Here is a 20317-nt window from a genome sequence, read left to right as displayed (position 1 = left end):
CTGCGAGAAACCCTGCCTGAGAAAACAGAATGGGGAGCAATGGAGAAAGATACTCAGCTCAGCCACTGGCCTCCACGTGCATGCCTCCACACACACTTGGACACCCACATATACATATACCACACATACATACACACAAACATGCACACACACACAGGGGAATTGCTGCCCCTCCCTGAAAAAATGAGGGTTTTTTTTTTTTTTTTTTTTTTTTTTTTTCGAGACAGGGTTTCTCTGTGGCTTTGGAGCCTGTCCTGGAACTAGCTCTTGTAGACTAGGTTGGTCTCGAACTCACAGAGATCCGCCTGCCTCTGCCTCCCGAGTGCTGGGATTAAAGGCGTGTGCCACTACCGCCCGGCGAAAAATGATTTTTAAAAGGCTTATTTCGTTTTTGTTTTATGAGTATTCTACCTGAATGTATTTAAGTGTACTACCTATGTGTCCGGTGCTGCCAGAAGAGGGCGCCAGGTTCCGCGCAACTAGAGTCAAAGATGCTCGGGAGCTGCCACGTGGGTGCTAGGAATCAGACCTGGGTCTTCTGCAAGAGCAGCCAGTGCTCTTAGCTGCTGACCATGAATGAATGAATTAATGAGTGGATTGGTGGAGGGGTGTCCAGGCCCGGGCGTTTCTGCTGTCTTCCCCTGCGGGTTCTAGTGGGCTGGTGCTGAGAGTCACCAAAGGTTCCGCGTCTGACTCAAGCAAAAGACCTTCGCATGACTTCACAGTTTTGTTTTTAATGATTTTTTTTCACTTTGAAAAATAGTCTGTGACTGTTTCCCATTTTTCTCTTTTACTTTTATAAGGTCTTGGGAGTATTCTAGAATTACTGAGGATCACGGCGCCGACTTTACATCAAAAGATCTGTCCCCCAATTGACACTTGCCCTGTGTCGCTCGCCCTGTGTCAATTTGGGCAAGTTACTCATTGAGTTCCTTACTACCATAGGTTCCAGGGTATGAGGCTAAAAATACCTGACTCAGAATCTTCTGGAATTTGAGGACTAGGGTAAGAAAAGAGTTTTCTACCAGCAAACAAAGGTGGATTCTTTGGTTTCAAAATCTGGCTGTAGCTGGGCGGTGGTGGCGCACACCTTTAATCCCAGGCAGAGGCAGGCAGGTCTCTGTGAGTTCGAGTCCAGCCTGGTCTAGAAGAGCTAGTTCCAGGACAGGAACCAAAAAGCTACGGAGAAACCCTGTCTCGGAAAAAAAAAAAAAAAATCTGGCTGTGGATGGTGAGGCCATGCAGACATTGGGGGGTTGTCACCACCTTTTTGGAGTACATAAGTTTCTTGGCTTGTGAGTGTGTAAACATACATCCCCCCACAGACAACCCCTCTGAAGGAGACTGCTCTGCTCTGCTGGGGAGCAAGCAAGGGGTCTTTGGGGTCAGTGTGCTCTGGGCCAGATGACATCGGCTTTGAGATCCGGGGTCAGGATGGCTGCTGCTCAGCCACTCTCCCAAGTTTGTGGCCCCATGATTCTCTGCGGAACTATGCCTTCTGTACCAGGCAGAAGGGTAAGTGTTGAGATCGGACAGCCTGCACTCTCACACATGCGCCTAGCTCCAGCAGTCCCCCTTTGGGTTGGTTGTGTTCTGTAATGTGTCCCCTGAGAAGACAGACTAAGCAGCCTGTGTAACCCTGCAATTTCTCCAAACTATTTGCATGAAATATTGCAGACAAAAAGCAAGGCCCCTGATTGGCTGTTGCTAGGTAACAACATAATCATCAGGAAATTAGGCTGTTCTCCCCCCCCAACCCAGAGTATGTATGTGATTGCAGCGTTGTGCAGGAAGAGAGAGGGAGTGGAACAAAGAGAGATAAATGGGATGGTCTTGAAGGCGGGGACAGCACAGCCACAAACCTGCACCCCACGGTAGGACAATCAGCTTTGGGTTGGGCTCTTTATGCAGTCATGCCAATATTGGTCCATTTCCCTTTCTTTCTTCCTCTCTCCTTTAATTTTTTTTTAAAAAGAATTTCTGTAAGAACAGCAAAGCTGGCAGGGCCCTGCAGACCTCCTGGACAGAAGCTGTGGAAGCAACTCTGACGTTTGAAGTGGTTTACAAATGCAGCAGGCATGTCTCATGTGCGGATGTGCGAGGGTGAACGAGGGAAGGTGTCTGGAGAGCGTGTCTAGAAAGGGAGAATCTATTTGCTTGGCTTCCGAGTGTCTGCGAAGAGCCCGATGTGGGACCGCGCATGTGGACGAGGCATGTGGCAGAGAAGCGAGCATGCTGTGGAATGTGGAGGGAAGGTCTTCAGACTGAAGTTGGGAACTGTCTGTTTAACTGCACCAGTGTCCTGCTCAGCCAGGCAGTCCTCAGCCTGTCCCTCTGCCGGGTTAGACTTTGCAGGTGGATGAGGGTGTGTGTGTGTGTGTGTGTGTGTGTGTGTGTGTGTATGCACACAACTGAAGCACCTAGTTCATTTTCAAGATTGTGTCCAAGCATAACCGTGAGTAGAGGCTGGCAAGGGTATAGCCATTCCTGGATGCGCGCAAGGTCTGATGTTAACACAGAGCCCCTTCCTTTCCCTTAATGGTAGCCCCAGGTGGCCTTCCCATCTCCCTTGCGTTGCCCTTCTTTTCCATTCCCCAGCAATGACCCTGCCTGTCCACGAGACCCTCTAAAGCCGTGCTGCATACCTCATTGGCTTGCTAGGACTCCAGGCGAGCTAATTGCCTTTGGTCATTCATTGTCTACCAGATTAATGACTTCTTGTTGTAGGGATGTCCACAGTGCCCTCTGAGCTGCCTCTGCACTCACTCCGGCTTCTTTCCTTTCTCCCCCCACCTCCTCTCTGAGCACCACATCTGGGTTTTGTTTTTGTGTTTGTTTGTTTGAAGAATCTTTTTAATGTAAATGCTAAATTAGAAGCATTGCTGTTCGTTCTCTAACTGATCAAAGGATACAATCCCAGGCATATCACGTAGGGGCTGTTTTGTAGGCGTGGTTTAAAAATATGCAAATATTTGAGAAACCAGACAGGATGAGTGCCAACATCCCAGATGCTGAAGGGAAGATCCTCCCAGACTCACCCCCCCCACACACACACAAAGCCTTGCTCAAGCAGACTCAAAGCCTCCTGAGAGGAACAGCCTTCCTTAGCTGCAAGACTCAAAGCCCTCTCTTGTGTTCCGCAAAGCCTCATGCCCCAGATGGTGACTTCCCTTATCTCTCAGGTCAGCTTGCTCATACAGTCTCTATCTTGGCCCCTGGATGGCCACATCTGAACTCTGGGCGTGGAACTTGCCAGTGGTTTAACTCTCTGGGTGATGCTGATGGATGCTCAAGTCTGAACCACTGTGGACCAGAAAGTTGGTGTTTTCATTTAGCTCCTAAGTGACAGTGACCACCCAGCAAATTTCTGCTCTGAGACTAGCCGGGTGATGTGTAACAGCATGACCCCCACCTGCAGTGGTTCTTCCTGGCTCCAGTGTCTCTGAAAAACCCTCCTGAAAGAAAACTTAAGCCGATTGAACTAAAAATTATTTTGAATACCTTGTGGAGAGCCTTTGGGCTGAATAACGGAACTTGGGCTTTTAAGTAGAGGGTAGGCGGAAAAAGAATTACAATAGAGGCTGCGTGTGTCCTGCAAAGCGCAGCTTACACACTACCTGGCCCTCAAGTGTTCTAACCCCTGATAAATTTATGGATTCATCTTTTATCAATCACTTGATAATCATCAAGAGAGCAGAATCAATCACTTTTGTTTTCCATCCAGTACCAAGTACATAATGAGTGTTTAATAAATAAGGAAAAGATAATGAGTTAGGGAGTGAGCTGGTTGGATGGTGATGAAGGAAATCAGCTCTCCTATTGGGCTGCCTCCTGGCTGCCCCATCCATGTGCTACGACTGGCGATTGCCTCCCCGTAAGTGGATGGTGAGCACCAGGGAATTCATACTGACAGAATTCTCTCTTTTCTTTGTTAAGTAAAACCAGTAAGGGCTGCCCCGCAGCTCGAGAAATAAACGTACAGCATCAGCCTTTAAAGCATTCCCATGTGGCAGAGCTAGAAACTGTAGGCGCTTACGGCTCGTCCGGGTGCGTTCCTGGAGCCCAGCAAAGCGTCTTCAGGGAGTCACATACGGCAGTGTTGGAGGAGCTCCTGGGGGCACTGCCCTGGGAACTACACCTCCCTGGACTGCCCAGCTCTGCTGAGACGGCGCCACAGGGAAAAACAGCCTCACTCAGGGAAGTTGCCCCCGTTCTGCTTCCTAACCACTGTAGTCTCCCTTCCTCTCATCCTGGAGACCTCAGTCAAGACTGACGGCTTAGAATTTATAACCATGAGAAAGGAAGGAGGTTAGAGTTAGATGCAGCAGGAAAGGGTGAAATGTTGTTTCCACCCATTTGGATCCACCCTTCTGCAGAGAAGAGAGAGTCCTTAGGAGTACAGGAAGCTGGACATAGCCCCGTGATCTCGGTAAAGCCAACAGATGTGCTTAGAGAAGAAAGGCTGGTGGTCACAGTAGAGCGCAGGCCTACTGGACTTGGAGGAATAGTAATGGCGATTAAAGGCCATTATTTGGGACAGATGAGGATGGAGAGTCCCAAGAGGTGGACCTAACCATTCTGAAATATTAATTTATTTCATTAATCTTTAGAGATTTGCTTTTCAAAAAATGTATATGTACGTGTGTGTGAACTCTCTGTAGCCAAGACAGTTTATGTGTTTCTGGGGATCGAACCCAGGGCTTTCTGCTTGCTAGGGAAGCATTGTACCAACTGAGCCACATCCTCTGCCCTCTGGAATTGCTTTCTGATCTCAGGACTTTACCAACTGGCACGAGAAGTTGCTGAGGCAAAACAGAGCTGGAGAAAGCCCCTTTGGAGGCTGAGTCCTCTAGCAAGTGGGCTGAGCCAAAGTAGCCAGAGGCTGGAAAGAGAGCAGAGGAAAGAAGCCCAAATTTCAAGCTCTTCACCTGTCTGTAGTGTAATGTGTAGTGTGACGTAGTGTAGTGTAAATGTCTTTGTACAGCCACTGCGTGAGCAGAAACCCTAAGAACTTACTGAGCAATCTCCACTCTACACATTGGAAGCACTGTGAGCACAAGGCATGGCGTTAGAAACCTAAGTGACTAGCTTCCAATCTCTCGCTTTCCTCTTTTCCCAGCCCACATATGTTCATGAGAGCATTGTGACACTGTGCATGAGCTCATGCGCACGCGTGTGGACCACACTCTTGCATGTTTTCAGTTTACCTTGGACTGGGGTGTGTATATGCATGTGTGTGTGTGTGTTCACATGTGCATGTGTGTGCATGCATGTGTGTGCCCTGTGTATATATGTGCATGTGTGTATGTGCACATGTGTGTACATATACATCATATGGAGATTCAATACGGAGAGATTCTCATAGTAGTCTTCTATAGCCTGCTAAGATTTCTGTGTTCAAGACCCAAAAATGTAGAGTTCTACTAGGACTACTTAAGAAAGAAATAACTGATATCATAGCATAAAGAATTTTCTCTAGGGGGCTAAAGAGATGGCAGGTAAGAGCACTGGTTGCTCTTCCAGAGGAAGATTCCCATTATCTACATGGTAGCTCACAACAGTCCAATTCTAGGGAATCTGATGCCCTCTTCTGGCCTCTGTGGGCACCAGACACATAAGTTGTGCATACATACATGCAGGCAAAACACCCATACGCATAAATGGATGGATGAATGAATGAATGAATGAATGAGCTTGACTCTAGCCAGACATGGTGGTGCACAGATCTATAATGGTTGCCATTCCAGAGACTGGGGCAGGATGGTTGTAAGCTCAGAGCCTACCTGAGTTACAGAGTGAGCACAAAACCAACTTGGGGAGCCTCTCACAAAGCAAGCTGGGGGTGGAGCTCAGTGGTCTAGCACCAGTCTGGCATGAGCAAGGCTCGAGACCCAATGCCCAGTTGCACTGGGTTCTATACTGCCCTCCAGATATTATTCTCTTGTGGGTGTGGTGGTGCACGCCTTTGAGCTGAGGCTGGTGGCTCTGAGTTCAAGGCCATCCTGATCTAGATAGCAAGTCCAGACCACCCTGGGCTACATAGTAAAACCTGTCTCAAAAATATATGCACTCTTTAAAACAAGCGTGGTCTATGCTGCTTGCTCCCCTGTTCATTTTGCAAAATTGGGAAATGAAGAGGAAGAAGGGCAGATTGGCCAGGGTGCATTTATATGACTGTCCTGTTACTGCTCATTTTCACCGTTCTCGACTCTCCCATCTCTGAACTCATAACATACTGAATTCCTATAGGTTTTGTCTAAAAAATGTTTCCTGGGTCTATGCATTTTGGTTCTTTTTGGCAGAGTCTGCGTGAAGTAGGATGTTGTCTCCGCCTGTGCCGATGCTTCACGCTCAGCTAACAGATGGTGTGGCTGGGGCTTGACCCCAGGCTGTCTGACCAGGATTTCCTGTGCGTGCCTGTCACAGGGCCTGGGTCTCCACAGCCATCACATCAACACCTCCTTCCTCTGTTTCTTCTTACTCCTTTCCCAAGTTTATATGAGTTTATACGAGTCCTGTTCATTGAGACTGAACAATTTTGAGTAAATGTGTCCGTGCTGAGTCAGAGTTTCAAAAGTGTTGAGATCACAGAACAGTGACGAGGGTGCCTTGAAGTCTCACCCGGACGAGCGCTCTCATCAGGAGTGAAGTGTCCCAGCAGGCAGGGCTTCCAGCCTGTTTCTTCCTCACTCAGCAAGCATCCGCTGTTGCTGGCCAGCCATAGTGTAAACGGTAATTTCAGTATAAATGAAAATACCAGTTAATGCCTGCTGGGGCAAATTAAAGAGAGTGAAGACACCAGTGAGACGGCTCAGCAGGTAAGGGCACTGTCCCTAAGCCTGGCAACCTGGGTTCAGTCCTTGAGACCCACAAGTTGTCCTCTGACCCCACAGTGTGCCTGTGAGCACACACACACACACTAAGTGTGGCAAAGGCCGGATGAAGACACACCAAGCCACGGCTGGGCTCTAGGAAGCACAGACACTGTGACCAACTGGCATGGGATAAGCAGATTTGGACCAGGGATGTGAGGTGTAGGGGGCATGGTGAAAACTGAATGCTGAAAGCTGCACCCGCTGCCTTCCAGAAAGGTCTCTGAGGGTGGCCGGCACAGCCCCCTTCTTTATGCAGGTGTTTTTTGATTTTTATCAGGGGAGATACTCTTAACGTCTTCCCCTCTCTTCTCATTGTCTAACTTTTAGCCCCCTCTTTGAGGAACTTCATATGCACGTGGCCATTCCTTTTTCCTCTCTTAGAGTCTTTTTTTTTTTTTTTTTTGGTTTTTCGAGACAGGGTTTCTCTGTGGCTTTGGAGCCTGTCCTGGAACTAGCTCTTATAGACCAGGCTGGCCTCAAACTCACAGAGATCCGCCTGCCTCTGCCTCCCAAGTGCTGGGATTAAAGGCGTGCGCCACCATCGCCCAGCCCTCTTAGAGTCTTAGAGTGGTCTTCTTACAGTTTCTTTCAGACTTCTGGGCATCAGAGACCCTGCATGGATGACCAGGAAACAGGTTGAACCCTAGTCTTGGAATTTCTGCTTCTGTGGATCTGAAGTGGGGCCTGGAAGCTGACATTTTTGGAGAGCTTGCTCAAGGCCACAATTTGGGAGCCCCGGAGGTGAAACACACAGAGCCCTCACGGTGACGAGACTGTGGTGTGTATCTCTGTAACTTTTCTGCAGGCTCCGTTTGACCTTGTTCAGTCATCAGGGTTAAAGCCGGCCGTAGACTTCAGTACTCTTAGGGCTGCCATGACCAGCAAGGTGTCTGACCTCGGAGAGCTCTGCTCTCCCTCTCAGGGACTGGAATTCTGAGATGGAGTGCAGTGGTCGTGAGCCGCTCCTCGGAGGCCTTCTGACCTCCCTCTGGTTTCCCGTGTGGCTTACAGTAATGCACTCCAGTCTCGGCCGCTTCTCACCGCTCTGTCCACTGAAGGCCTGAGGGAGACTTCAACAAATCAGCACCAGGCTGGAGTATGAATGCTTGCCAGAAGCTGCCTTCTATAAGGGACCAGGAAATAGGCAGGCCCCGTCAGGAAGACTGTCTGTAAGAACGCGTACACTGTTGTGTTCTCCTATGAAACCATTGTTTGCATTTCTAGAGTGGGGGGGGGGTCTTTCTTCACATCTGTCTTTGTTGCCTTTCACCAGTTCTCTTGCTTTATTTTCCTTGATTACCTGCCCCCTGCCGTGTGTGTATGTGCTCATGTGTGGTTGGGTGCGTGTGTATGAGTACACGCATGCATGTGGAGTCCAGATGTTCATACCAGGTGTCTTCCTTGATTGCTTTTCCACTTTATTTTCTAAGACAGGGTCTCTCACTGGTTTGACTAGGCAGCTGGTTAGTAAGCCCCGGGTTCCTACCACCTCTGTACCCCACCACCCACTGCTGGGGTGCCCAGCGCACACAGACGCATCCAGCCTTTTAGGTTCTGGGGTTCAACTTCTGGTCCTCATGCTAACCCACTGAGCCATCTCCCCAGTCCTCTTTACCCCAGTTTCTGAGAGACAGGGCAGGTGGCTGAGGATGGGGGTCAGGCGGGAGCAGTGAGGTTTGAGCTCCCCCAGTGTCTCCGTGACTTCACACTGCTGTCGGAGCGCTGTGCAGGGTGGGGGTGCAGACGTTCATGCTGCAACTCGGAGGTGGAAGGAAGTCTTCCCCAGCTCCCTCAGTCTAGACAGCTGAATTTTCTCTTAATGTCCTCTCCCTCAAGGAGAGGCACCCAAGATGAACCCTCCATGCTGCCTTTTCAGGCTCAGCACAGCCGATATGCTGACCCTGGGAGCAGCCATGATAGCTCACTAGCCCTCCCCCTTCCTGCCAAGCCCTAATTCCATTAGCAAGCCTCACTCCACTGGACCCACGGGCTCTCTCGGCTTGAGGAGCTGTGTTCAGTATCTTTCCCCTCTGCTTCTCTGGGACGCTATCACAGCCATAATCCACAGCAAATGGATTTCCCCGACCCTGGGGACAAAGGCCTAGTGTTTCCTAGACTTGGCGGCTCCTGAAAGGGCAGAACCATAGCGTTTCTCCAGCTGCCAGGATCTCGGGCCCTGTGGGCGGCCAAGACCTGTAATAAGATCGCTATCGAAGCCAGTTCCAGTCAGCACATCCTTCAAAGTGGTCCCTTGCGGTTGGGAGGGAGGACTGACTGAGACAGGAATTGCAGCCTTTGGAGCTCAGGCTCACACAGAACCACACAGTGAGTTGGAACTAGGGAAAAACAGATTTCTTGTTCTGGCTGTCAGCCATCAGAGAGACTGGCTGTGGTTCACAGTGGGAGTCCACAGGGGTGGGTGGCCTTGGAAAGAAATAAGGCAGTCATTAGGAGGAAGAAACGGGGGAATGAGAGTAGGAAGTAAAAGGAAATTGAGTAGGAGTGGATAAATGTTTAAAGCCTAGGTGCTGTGAAATTTACGGATTCCGATTTCTCTTGTGGCAGCAGGCCTTAATGAGAGTTCTCAGACAGACATGTCAGTAGCTCTGGCTAACACTCCAGGAAGCCTCCTGTTCTTCCCACCTGCCCAGAGCTCTGAGGCAGGAAGGAGGTGTGAGCGCGGAGATATGACGGCTTTGCCACACAAACCAGAGGAACAGGAGGCGGGAAGCTGCTGCCGTGCTCCACACTTGAATTCTTTCCCAAATTCACGACCCGAGGTTCATTGAGGAGACCAGCTCATTGCTGGTTTCACCTCAGGGTGAGCTCCAGGCCCCGGCCAAGTAGGTCCCATTACCATGGCTGGCTGGGGATGCCGCCCAGGATCCTGGAGGAGAATCCAAGCCATGTGCCCTCGAGAAAGTCATTCTGTCCTCAGAAACTAGGCCTCGGCCTTGCTTAGGAAAGTAAGGGAAATTGTGTTACTGTCTGAGTTCTTGAACTGGTTGATGTGTACACATGCATAATATCATGTATGTATTATATTCATATATGATATAAAGAGGTTGTGTATGTAAATATCTGATGAACGTTAGGGATTCAGTCTAGACATCTCGGCTACTTTGCTCTGGTATGTCCTGACATGGACCGGTCCCCGTGTCAGTGTGGCCGGGTCAGATTCACCTGAAGTTGCAGGGACCTGCTTTGAAGTCACACCTGTTTGTAGAATGTCAGTATTGCGATGACCTTAGATAAATTAGACATTGTCTCCCCATTTGTGTGTGTCTGCATCTATATTTTGAGACAGAGTCTTCCTCTGCAGTCCAAACTAACCCGAAACTCACCATTTAACCCTGACTGACCTTAAACTCACAACAATCCTCCTGCCTTCCCCCCCGAGTATGGGGATTCCAAGTGTGTGTCACCAAACCTGGCTTAAGTCCCTTTCTTACTGACTAAGCTGGGATGTGAATAACTGCTGGAAAGGGTGGTCCTGAGTAGCCCTGAAGCATCTACTATAGAGTTTAATGGGCGGCGGTGCTCAGTCATCTCTATGGATACTGTAGATATCGTAAGGTGTGATTAACTCACAAATGGCTAATGTTTGAAATGAGTTGGGAGAATTCTGCAGGCAAAGCGGAAACTAAACTCGCAGTGAGCAGAAGGACCCTCAGGCATGCGTGTGTACGTGTGACATGATGGGGTGCAGGAGGCAGACCCCCAAGCAAGTGACTTCCTGGCAGTAGTCCATTGCGAGTGTGCGACAGAGGCAAGCACCACGTGTGTGAGTGGCCCTCCAGCTGGGTGGCCTGAGAGAAATTTGGTTGAATACAGAGGGGGCAGGAGGACTTAGAGGAAGCCATATCCCATGCTGTTCCCCACGCTGGGCTGCTGATCTGAAGACAACGGAAAGGAGGAAGGCATCTGGGGGACAGGGACAGAGAAGTAACCTCAGCAGTGAGCCCAGGGCCGCAGAGCTGCAAGGTGTCCAAGACTTTTCAGGGCCTGATAATTCTGAGCCCACCGGCTGCAGCTTGGTGGGAAGTAAGGGGCACCAGGGTTGGAGAAAGCAGAGAGATCAAGATTGGTGGGGAAGGGCTCATTAGTGGGCAGGATCCATCCAAAAGGAAAAAGCAGGAATCGGGGAGCATGCTTTATCCCAGAGAGCACAGTGAGAGGGAGCGTGTGCAGACCGAGGACACAGGACAGGATGCAGCTGCAGATGAGTGGGGAAGGAGGGCGAGTGTGAGCACAGATGGAACAGAGGGCTGGGAGCAAAGCCAAGTGAGACAGGAGCTGGACGTAAGAACCTACAAGCAAGACAAACAGAGAAGGTGTGGGCACTGACCAGCAATGGAAGGAGACAGCTGTGACCCCTGGTGGCTAAGGGCTTGGGAGCCATGCTGTTCTCGCTGGCCCCACTTCCACAGAGGAATAGTGCTAGCATTTGTCCACAAGGCCTGAGAACACATTCTACAGCACCCGTTCAACCAAAACCAGAGACGAGAAGCTAAACCCAGGACCTGGGCATCCTCTCCTCCCCAGTGTCTGCCTGTTTCTCATTTGTCTTCTCGCAAATGCTTCAGCTAAGATGTCTTAAGAGTGTGAGTTGAATCCAAGTTTTGGTCAATGTTTAGGGAAAGGGAGATGAGGACCCTGCTGGGCAGCCCGTGTTTGGAGAAAGCTGTCATTCGCTGGTTTATTTGAGATCACAGTAGTGCTGGCTGGAGATAAGGGAGATGAGGAGACAAGATGGCTCAGCAGGGAAAGCGTCATGACTCAAACTCAGATCCCTAGGACCTGTACAAATGCCTGTCTGTAACTTTCCACGTTGTGGGACGGGGAGACAGGGAATTCCTGGAGCAATCTGGCTAGTCAAACTAGCCAAACAGTGAGAGCCTTTGCCTCGATATGTATGGTGAAGAGAAATGAAGAAGATACCCAAGATCACCCTTGGACCTCCATATTCCTGGAACACAACAAGCATGCATGTAGGGCCACCACACACATGCATCCACAAATTAATTTTTTTAACGAAATTTTAAGTTACATTTGACAGCTGGTTTTTCGGTCTCTGCAAGGCCGGGAACAGGGCTTCGTGCTGCTTTTCATCAGCCTGGTTTCTTGTTCCTGGAACACAGATAAGATGGATCTCAACATAGCCAGGTGCTGTAGCTCCCGCTAATTTAGCTAGACCATTGGCCCTTGCATCTCCCTCATCATCACCCACAAGCGTTCTTAATGAGTGAGTAGCCCTGGTGAAGCCTGGCTCCAGTTTAGGTCAGGGCAGAGGAATTCATGGACAAGGGCCCCTCGGCAGTAAAAACAGATGATCTGCTCCGTGACCCAGGTCACAGGCACAGTTTGCAGACAGGCACTTGGCCTTTGAAAAAAACAAAACAAAGTAACTACTTCTGTCATCTCCCCACCTCTGATTGTCTCTTCTCTGTTCTCTAGAGGGTTTTCAGCCCACTTCTCTCGCTGCCTGGGCAGTGTGTACCTGGTGTAAATTCTGGTGTTCAGTTTATCAGTCCCAAAGACAAAGAGGTTGGCGGGTGTGGGGTGGACCCTACCATGGAGAACACATCAAAAATCCTCCCCCATTACTAGTTTTATCTCTTCTGGCAGATGGCACATGCCCTAGGCTTTAGAACCAGACACACCCAATTTCAAAATCCCCTAAAGGACCCAGCCTGGCCCTTTTCTTCTGGGTGCCAGTGTGACTCGAAGCCTCAGTTCAGAGCCAGACAAGGGCTGCATGCACAGAATCCCAGCACTGAGAAGGTGGAGACAGGAGGATTGCAAGTTTGAGACCAGCAGGGGGCTACCTATAGAGAGTCTATCTCTAAAAGTCAAACCAAAATAAAACAAAAACCCTGAGTTCATTAGTGGCTGTGGCAGTCGCATGGAAAGCTGGTGTGTGTCTGGCCAGTCTCGCTTGCTTATCCTCGGGAGGACAGTTCTTAGGCTGCCCACCCAGATGTCTAAGTCCCTTACACAAATGTATGTATCTACGTAACCCTCCCATGTGTTTTAAATAAGCCCCAGATGTCTTCTACAACCTAACAAGATAAAAATTCTAAGTAGGCTCACTGCGTTATTTGGAGACTAACAAGAGAAGGGTTCATGTGTTTCATTCAGACAGTTTTTTTTCTTCCCCAAGTGTTTTCCATCCAAGGTGACTGAAGTCACAGATTCAGAAGCCCGGGGCACGGAGGGCCAGATGTTTGTGCATGTGTGACAAATATTTGCTAACTTCCCATTCCCTTCCCTTCTTCCCCAGCACCCACCTGCTCTTCTGCCACCTGAGCACCCTGACTGCCCCTCATAGACCATGGAGAACGAGCTGCCAGTCACCCACACATCCAGTCGTGCCAGTGCCACCAGCAACACCGGCGGGACCAGTAGCAGCAGCAGCTGCAACAGCAGTAGCAGTGGTGGCAGTGGCCGCCCCCCTGTACCCCAGATTTCTGTGTACAGTGGTATTCCTGACCGGCAGACTGTGCAGGTAAAAATCCTAATTTTCCTGGGATTATGTCCCTTCATCGACAAGGCTGCCTGCCCAGAAGGAGCGCTGGCATGGTCTGGTGGGATAACCAGGACAGTTCCAGATGGGCAGAGGGAGTGGGCCAGTGCATACAGACTTGTGCATGATTAAAAGGGGGGAAGTGATGTTAGATGGGTCCAACACAGGAAGCCAAGAGAGAACTTAGATCAGAAGAGCCTGTCTCCCCGAGGGATGGTGAGGGTGTTGTCTGTGGAGAACACAAGTGTAAAGGCATTGAGGGCAGACAAGTAAAGCAAAGCAACGTGCCTGGGAGCCTCTCACCCGAAAGCCAGGCTGGCCGTCTAAGTGGCCATTGCCCCCTAAAGGACAAATGTAAGGGCTGCAACATCAGCTCAGTAGTGAATGCCTGCTGTGCAAACACGGAGGCCTGAGCTTGGGTCCCCAGCACCCACTTTAAGGAAACTCTGTAGCACCAGTGTTTCTGGGAGGATGGAGACAGGTGGATCCTCGGAGCTCATTAGCCAGCCACCTAGCCTAACCAGTGAGCTCCAGAAGTGAGAGACTCTGATTCAGAAGGGGAAAACATGATTGGGAGTGATCCAGGATGTCACCTGACATTGACCTCACGTTTCCTTATAGACAGTTACATGCGCATGCATGTGTGCGCACACGGACACCACATGTACACAATACACACACTTACACATACAAAACACACTCACACATACACAGTACACACACTCACACATACACACACATACACCTGTATGCACACCCTACAGAACATATGCACACATACATACACAACACATGCACATAAACACACATGCACACACACAGTACACAATACATGTGCATATATATAATACACACACTCACATATATACAACACTTGCACAGTACACACTCACATACACAGCACACACAATACTCATACACACACATACATATGCTCACACACATACTCACACACATTTAAGATTTTCAAAGACAGGTGACCCCAAACAATCCTTAGTCTTTGAGGCTCTATCACCTCTTTCTATCACCTCTTCCCCGAAGTTTTCCAAGTGCTATCTGTGAGACCCACCAGGGAGCTAGACACAGTCCCAAAATGTGGCTGTGATCATGTACGCCACCTGTTATGTCATGTGCCTGGAACTAGCTTCCATATCTATCTTTGTTGTTATTTTGAGACAGGTTCTCACTCTGTATCCCAGACTGGCCTGGAACTCACTATTCAGCCTAGGCTGGCCTAGAATTCATAGTGATCCTCCTACCTCAGGCTCTCAAAGCTGGGATTACAGGCATGAACCACCGTGTCTGACCACATGTATCTTCATATAAGAATGGCTGTAGTTAGGCACAGGTTCACGCTTGACAAAATGAAGTCTCAGAGGAGGTAACAACTTACCACCGTGATGAGAGAAGAACCTAACTCTCCAGAAACCTAGCGCAGGTAGCCTTTGCCCTTTGGCACGATAGTTTCTTTTTGGGCATCCTTGCAGCTAGGGCAGAGTAGAGAAACCACTACTGAGAAATGTTTACTCCAAGTAACTCTGCTGTTACAGTTTGGATAAACTAGACAAGCGACCTCATGCTGTGTTGGTCTTAGGTCCAGAAGGGTGAGTGGGGGAGAAGCCACAGCAGAAAGTGGGAAGTCTGGGGATTCTGTTATACACCAGGCCACACTCCAGACTGTCACCTCTTCCAGTTATCTCTGCTTCACACTTAATCAAGCTGCAGTTCCTGTTCCCACCCTTGTCCCCATCCCAGCCTCTTCCCCTGCCCTTCAAACCTGAGTCTTTAGCTCCTATTTTTAACATTTGGGTCATATATGTCCACCTCCTGTCGCTTACCAGAACTCTGGCAAAAGGCTGTTGGGGTTTCTGCTCTGATGGGTCTGCATTCAGCACCCGTGCAGAACCGCTGAGGTTCCTCCTGGCCCCAATTAAAGTCACCCTTGGTGAGGAGGAGCCAGAGAATCTCGCCTACTGCAGTGGGAAGCAGGCCTAGTGAGGGAGTAAGAACAGGATGAACCTGAGGACGGCGGGATCAAAAGGACGGAGTCTTTTTTATAGCAGGGTCCTGGAGCAGGGTGCACCGAAGAAGGGAATGGGGAAATGTGCGCAGCAGAGCATGGGGTTCTGGGGATCTGTGACATCCGCCTGCTAGAGCAGAACCCTCAAATCCAAGCCAAGAGCCCTGGAGCCACTTGAGAGATCCTCACCAGAAACCCTCTACCAATCTCTGCTGGTCAGGGGCAACCCTAGGACCAGAGATTGGGGGAGCGGAGATGGGGCCTGTGCAGGCCTCCCATGAAAGAGATGGCCAAGAAGGGAGGAAAATATCTCTGAGTGTTTTTAGTCCTGGGGCTGGCATGGGAGGCTGTGTTTCCTGCCAAGCGGGCTGAGCAGCGGGGTACTGGCAGCTGAGGCAAAGCACCCCGCCAGGCAGGAGCTGGAGATAGGTGTCCAACAGATGAGACAGGCAGATGTAAAACTCTGAGAATGGCTCTGACCTGCCTGTGGAGTGATGCGGGTCCTCGTCTGGGCTGGGGTTGAGGAGGTGTGACTGCAGAGAGTCCGCATTGCGTGGCCAGTTGACACTCCTGTTGTGTCCACCCACCCCACACTTCTCAGGTGATCCAGCAGGCCCTGCACAGGCAGCCCAGTACGGCTGCGCAGTACCTGCAGCAGATGTACGCTGCCCAACAGCAGCACCTCATGCTGCAGACGGCGGCCTTGCAGCAGCAGCACCACCTCAGCAGTGCGCAGCTCCAGAGCCTGGCAGCAGTGCAGCAGGTGAGTGACAGGGCAGCCCTGGTGCCCAGGCTCTTTTGGAAACTAGATGGTAATATGGGAGTTATACGAGAGAAAGCACTTCCTCTCCCTGCCTCCCCCGTTCCTCTCAGGGTCCTCACAAAGTCCCCAAGAAGCAGGTACTGTCCCCATGTGTCCTTTAGCAGGTGAGAAACAGACACCGAGGCCTATTGCTGGGAAGTGGAACAGGGGCTTCTCACCTGCTGGCCCAGGAAGTGCTGGGTGAGCCCATTCAGTGACTTATCCAGCAGGCCTGCCTAGCTGCCGATGCTCTCCTTCCTCTGAGGGAGACATACGTTCACTGATGGATTCATTCCTTCACCTGACACAGCGGGTTTTTTGCATCTTCTGTGTGCAATGTTAACTCAGGCAAGGGTGTGGTGAACCCTTCTGTAAGAAAGCAAGCCCTTTGTCTGCACTGCAAAGAGAGTGGCCTGCAGCAAGCACACGAGGCTGCCCCTCCATCAGATGGGAGGGAAGCGCTCTCTGCTGAAGTAACTCTGCGGGTGACACTTCTGTCCCGGAAGCAGTTGGCCAGAGGAGAGGGACAGGTTGTACACGCCAGTGCGCAAAACTCTCACGTGGTGCCATGGGCTCCATCATGAGATGGAGTGGGTGGGATGGAGAGACAGAGAGCTGGAGTTGGTTGCTGGGCACTGGTGATAGCCAACCGTCAGGGTGCCAGTGCTCCCAGTGGCTCCTCCCGGTAGATTTGGTTATTACTGGTCGTTTATGAGAGAAACAGGACCATGCTGAAGGCCATGTAAATGAGGAAAAAGGGGTTAGGACCATGCCTAAGGCCCATGTGGATAAGGAAAATGGGGCTGGACCCTAGGGGCTGCTCCCCTGACCACTATCCAGAGCACTTCCTGGAAAATAAGCCCATGAATGACTAAGGGAGAAGACGCTAGTGACCAGAATTTGTTCTTTTCTAGGCAAGCCTGGTGGCCAGCAGACAAGGAAGCACTTCCGGCAGCAGTGTGTCCTCACAGGCTCCCACCCAATCTCCTTCAGTGAGTAGGGCATGAGAATGGCAGGCAGAGTCCACACCCATAGCCTGGCTCCTGCCTAAGATGCTCCCTGCTCCTGGATCTAGTCGAGGGGAATCCTTAGCCATGTAGGGTCACAGCTGGAATCTGTTGTTCTTGTCAGAAAAAAAAAATCCACGTGCTCTTTGTGGCTCTCATATTAGCACCCCATGATCTTCCTGATGTCCCGCCTCTGTTGCTAACTCTGTGCTTGCACCACAGGGTCCTCCCTGCAGCTGTGCATCTCACCCAGCTGTGGGGCAGAGTCAGAGGAACAGAGCCAGGAGCCGGAGCTAGTCCTGAAGGGTGCAGCTTAGGCCATAGAACAGAAGAAAGGGGAGGCAAGAAACAGAGGGGACACCATTGCCCCAGGCCTCCTGTTTCCTAATGTGCACGTCTTTCTCATCAGCTCAACCTGGCAGCATCACCTGCCACGGCCCAGCTCATCAACCGGGCACAGAGCGTCAATTCAGCCACAGCCTCGGGCCTCGCCCAGCAGGCCGTGCTCTTAGGCAACACGTCCGCTCCTGCCCTGACTGCCAGCCAAGCACAGATGTACCTCAGAGCTCAGATGGTGAGCATGCGCAGCCTGGGTGTGCTCCCGGGCGGGGACATGGTCGAGAAAAGGGGAGCTGGGAGATTAGAGATGGGAGCAGAGAATGCTGGGAACCAGGAGCACGAGGAAGGGGACGGAAGAAGCCCAAAGGCTGAGTGGGAAGCCATAGGGCTCAGGAAGGGTCAGATCCAAGATGGAGCCAGGGAAAGTCACCCGTGGTGCTTCGCTTCCCTCCTCTTCTCAGAACTAGCTAGGTAGACAGTGCAGGATGTGTGCCCAGATGCGTGCCTGGAACGCCAAGATGAGGACACACAGGTGCTAACTGAGCTGCCCTGTGGGCTATCTCCCATGACAGTCCTCTAACTTGGGGCCTCTCAGCTTGCCCCACTCTAGTTAGGGCCCAGGTGAGCTTATTTGTGCAGAACATACCAGGGCTAGCACAGGCACGCCTGCAATCGCGCCTTCGTACCTGCCTCTAAAGAGTCCTTTGGTCTGACAACAGAAGACTGAGAAGCAACCACATAACCAGGATGGGCTCTGATTGACAAGTCCTAGCTCATGCTCCCCATGCCAAAGAGTGAGTTCTGGACACATCATTCTGAAGACAGTGTGGCCCCGCCCTGCCTTTGCTGTTCTGGCCTGAGCATCACGCTCGGAGCTTTTCTGGTCTTGTTGCCACACATTTCTTCCTGGTCTTGAGCCTGGCACTGCAGGCACTTTCCCCTCGCCAGGCAATGCCTCCGACAGCAGCCGACGGACTTCTGTGTCCCCAGCCAACTGGCAGCCACACTTGACTTTACTCAGTGCTCCACTGGGGTCCTGCTGCCCATCTGCTGTCCCCTAAGCACAGAGGGAATGAGCCAGGAGATGTTCCCATTGGGCTGAAGGGAAGGTTCCCCGCCCAGACACCAGCTTATCCACGTGCATGCAGAGACAACCACACCAGTGATGGCTCATCACCAGCACCCCTCCAGATGAGGTGCAGTCACCATAGCTCCAGGCCACCTCCTTCCCCGGCTGTTGTGGCTTCCAGACTCCCCCACCCCCACCCCCGCTAAATCAAAAAAATTTGACTAGAAAGTGACCACTACACATACCTGATTTGATTCTTGTTCTGACGTAGCCCCGGAGTCAGAAGTAGCTTAGACCTGGGAAATGGGCCTGTGGCAGCTGCCCACATTCCTACTCACCAGGATATTGAGGAGACGGTGACTTGAGGGTCCCTCCGAATGAGGTCCTCACAGAGGGCTCTAGCACCCTATCCCCTCACCTGTCTGGCTTGGTTTGTCACACCCCAAGCCCTTTAAGATGTCCAGTTTCCCTGGGTTTCCTGCCTTCTCCTGGCTTCGTGCCCTGCTTTCACATCTCCCTAGCTGCCTTCACACCGGCTCCCTGGCTAAACTACTCTGCCCTGTGGCTAAGCCCACGCTGGGCAGGTAAAAGGCGCCTCACTTCCTGTGATTCCAGGCCCAGCCAGGTAACTTGGTGCAGGTAGCTAGGAGCCTAGGCCGCACTGTTCCTTTGTCCCCTCAGCTCATCTTCACGCCCACGGCCACCGTCGCTACTGTACAGCCTGAGCTCGGCACTGGCTCCCCCGCTCGGCCCCCTACCCCTGCCCAGGTGAGGATCCGGACTTGCGGGAGGGAAGGCGGGTGGGCAGATCTTAGGGTGGTAGGAGGTTGGCTACAGGTAGCCTTGGGGGTGCTGGGAGTGGTGGGACTCTTCTAGGAAAGATTAAAAAAACAAAACGAAACCTGGACTCACGCTTCAGGTCCCTTCCAGCTGGCCTCAGCGCCTCTTGACTCCGCCTTGGTCCCTCTGAATAAATATAGTTAGACAGCAGAGGGCAGTGTGCTGAGCCGGTCAGGTGGGGATTGGGAGCAGGGGCACTCTGAGAGAAGGAACGGTCCTGGCCTCCTGCCTCCTGCTGCAGCACATGGGTGCTATTGTGTGTAGACGCCTGTGGGAGCTGAGAACACAGCTCTTACTCCGTCTCCCCACCCCATCTCCAGAATGGGGACCCGAACTCAAGGGTTGGAGAAGCTAGGTTATGAGTTCTGCACTGCCTCCCTATGTCCAGCAGAGGGCACCAGGGACTGGGCCGAATAAATGTGCAGCTGTCTTGGAAATGCCTGGTGTTAACCTGGTTGTGAGGACAAGCTGGTACTTTGCTTGCCTGCCGTTTTTGTCCTGGCTTTTTCCGTATCACGCCTCACCTTAGTAGTGTGCACTCAATTCTGACCGAATCGGGAGGAGGGACAGTACGAGCAGGAGTGATGTTGGCCTCCGAGCCCCTATCTGCCCACCGCAGCTGGGCAGAATTCAGTTCTGATCACTAGCCATACTTCCTGTGTTCTTTATAAACTCCACCTGCTCCTGGTTCCTCCTTCAGCCCCTAAGTACCCCCAAACCCCCGTGTGCTTCCCTGTCTGCTGTGTTTTTCTGTCTCTGTCTCTCTTGGTCTCTCCTTTTACAACCCCCTTTGGTGTTTGGCTAGTCCTGGATCCACCCTAACTTCCTCTTGCTTGTGT

At 51.3% G+C, this 20317-nt stretch overlaps 1 protein-coding gene across 2 annotated transcripts in view; it reads left to right on the top strand.

The window, feature by feature from the left end:
• Positions 1-20317, top strand: part of Phc2 (polyhomeotic homolog 2) — a 99963-nt gene that overhangs the window by 33264 nt on the left and 46382 nt on the right. Inside the window, exons 2-6 of one of the 2 annotated variants that reach the window (XM_057783828.1) lie at positions 13159-13383; positions 16023-16184; positions 17138-17215; positions 17640-17804; positions 19320-19406. In XM_057783828.1, the coding sequence (XP_057639811.1) occupies positions 13210-13383; positions 16023-16184; positions 17138-17215; positions 17640-17804; positions 19320-19406 (666 nt within the window). In that variant the 5' untranslated portion in view covers positions 13159-13209. The remainder of the gene's footprint in view (positions 1-13158; positions 13384-16022; positions 16185-17137; positions 17216-17639; positions 17805-19319; positions 19407-20317) is intronic. The other variant, XM_057783829.1, reaches the window with a different exon arrangement.

This window comes from Chionomys nivalis, chromosome 11, assembly GCF_950005125.1.
Source record: "Chionomys nivalis chromosome 11, mChiNiv1.1, whole genome shotgun sequence".
NCBI classification, from domain to species: Eukaryota; Metazoa; Chordata; class Mammalia; order Rodentia; family Cricetidae; genus Chionomys; species Chionomys nivalis.
The sequence above is the reverse complement of the archived record's forward strand: the minus strand, read 5'-3'. Positions and strand labels throughout refer to the sequence as shown.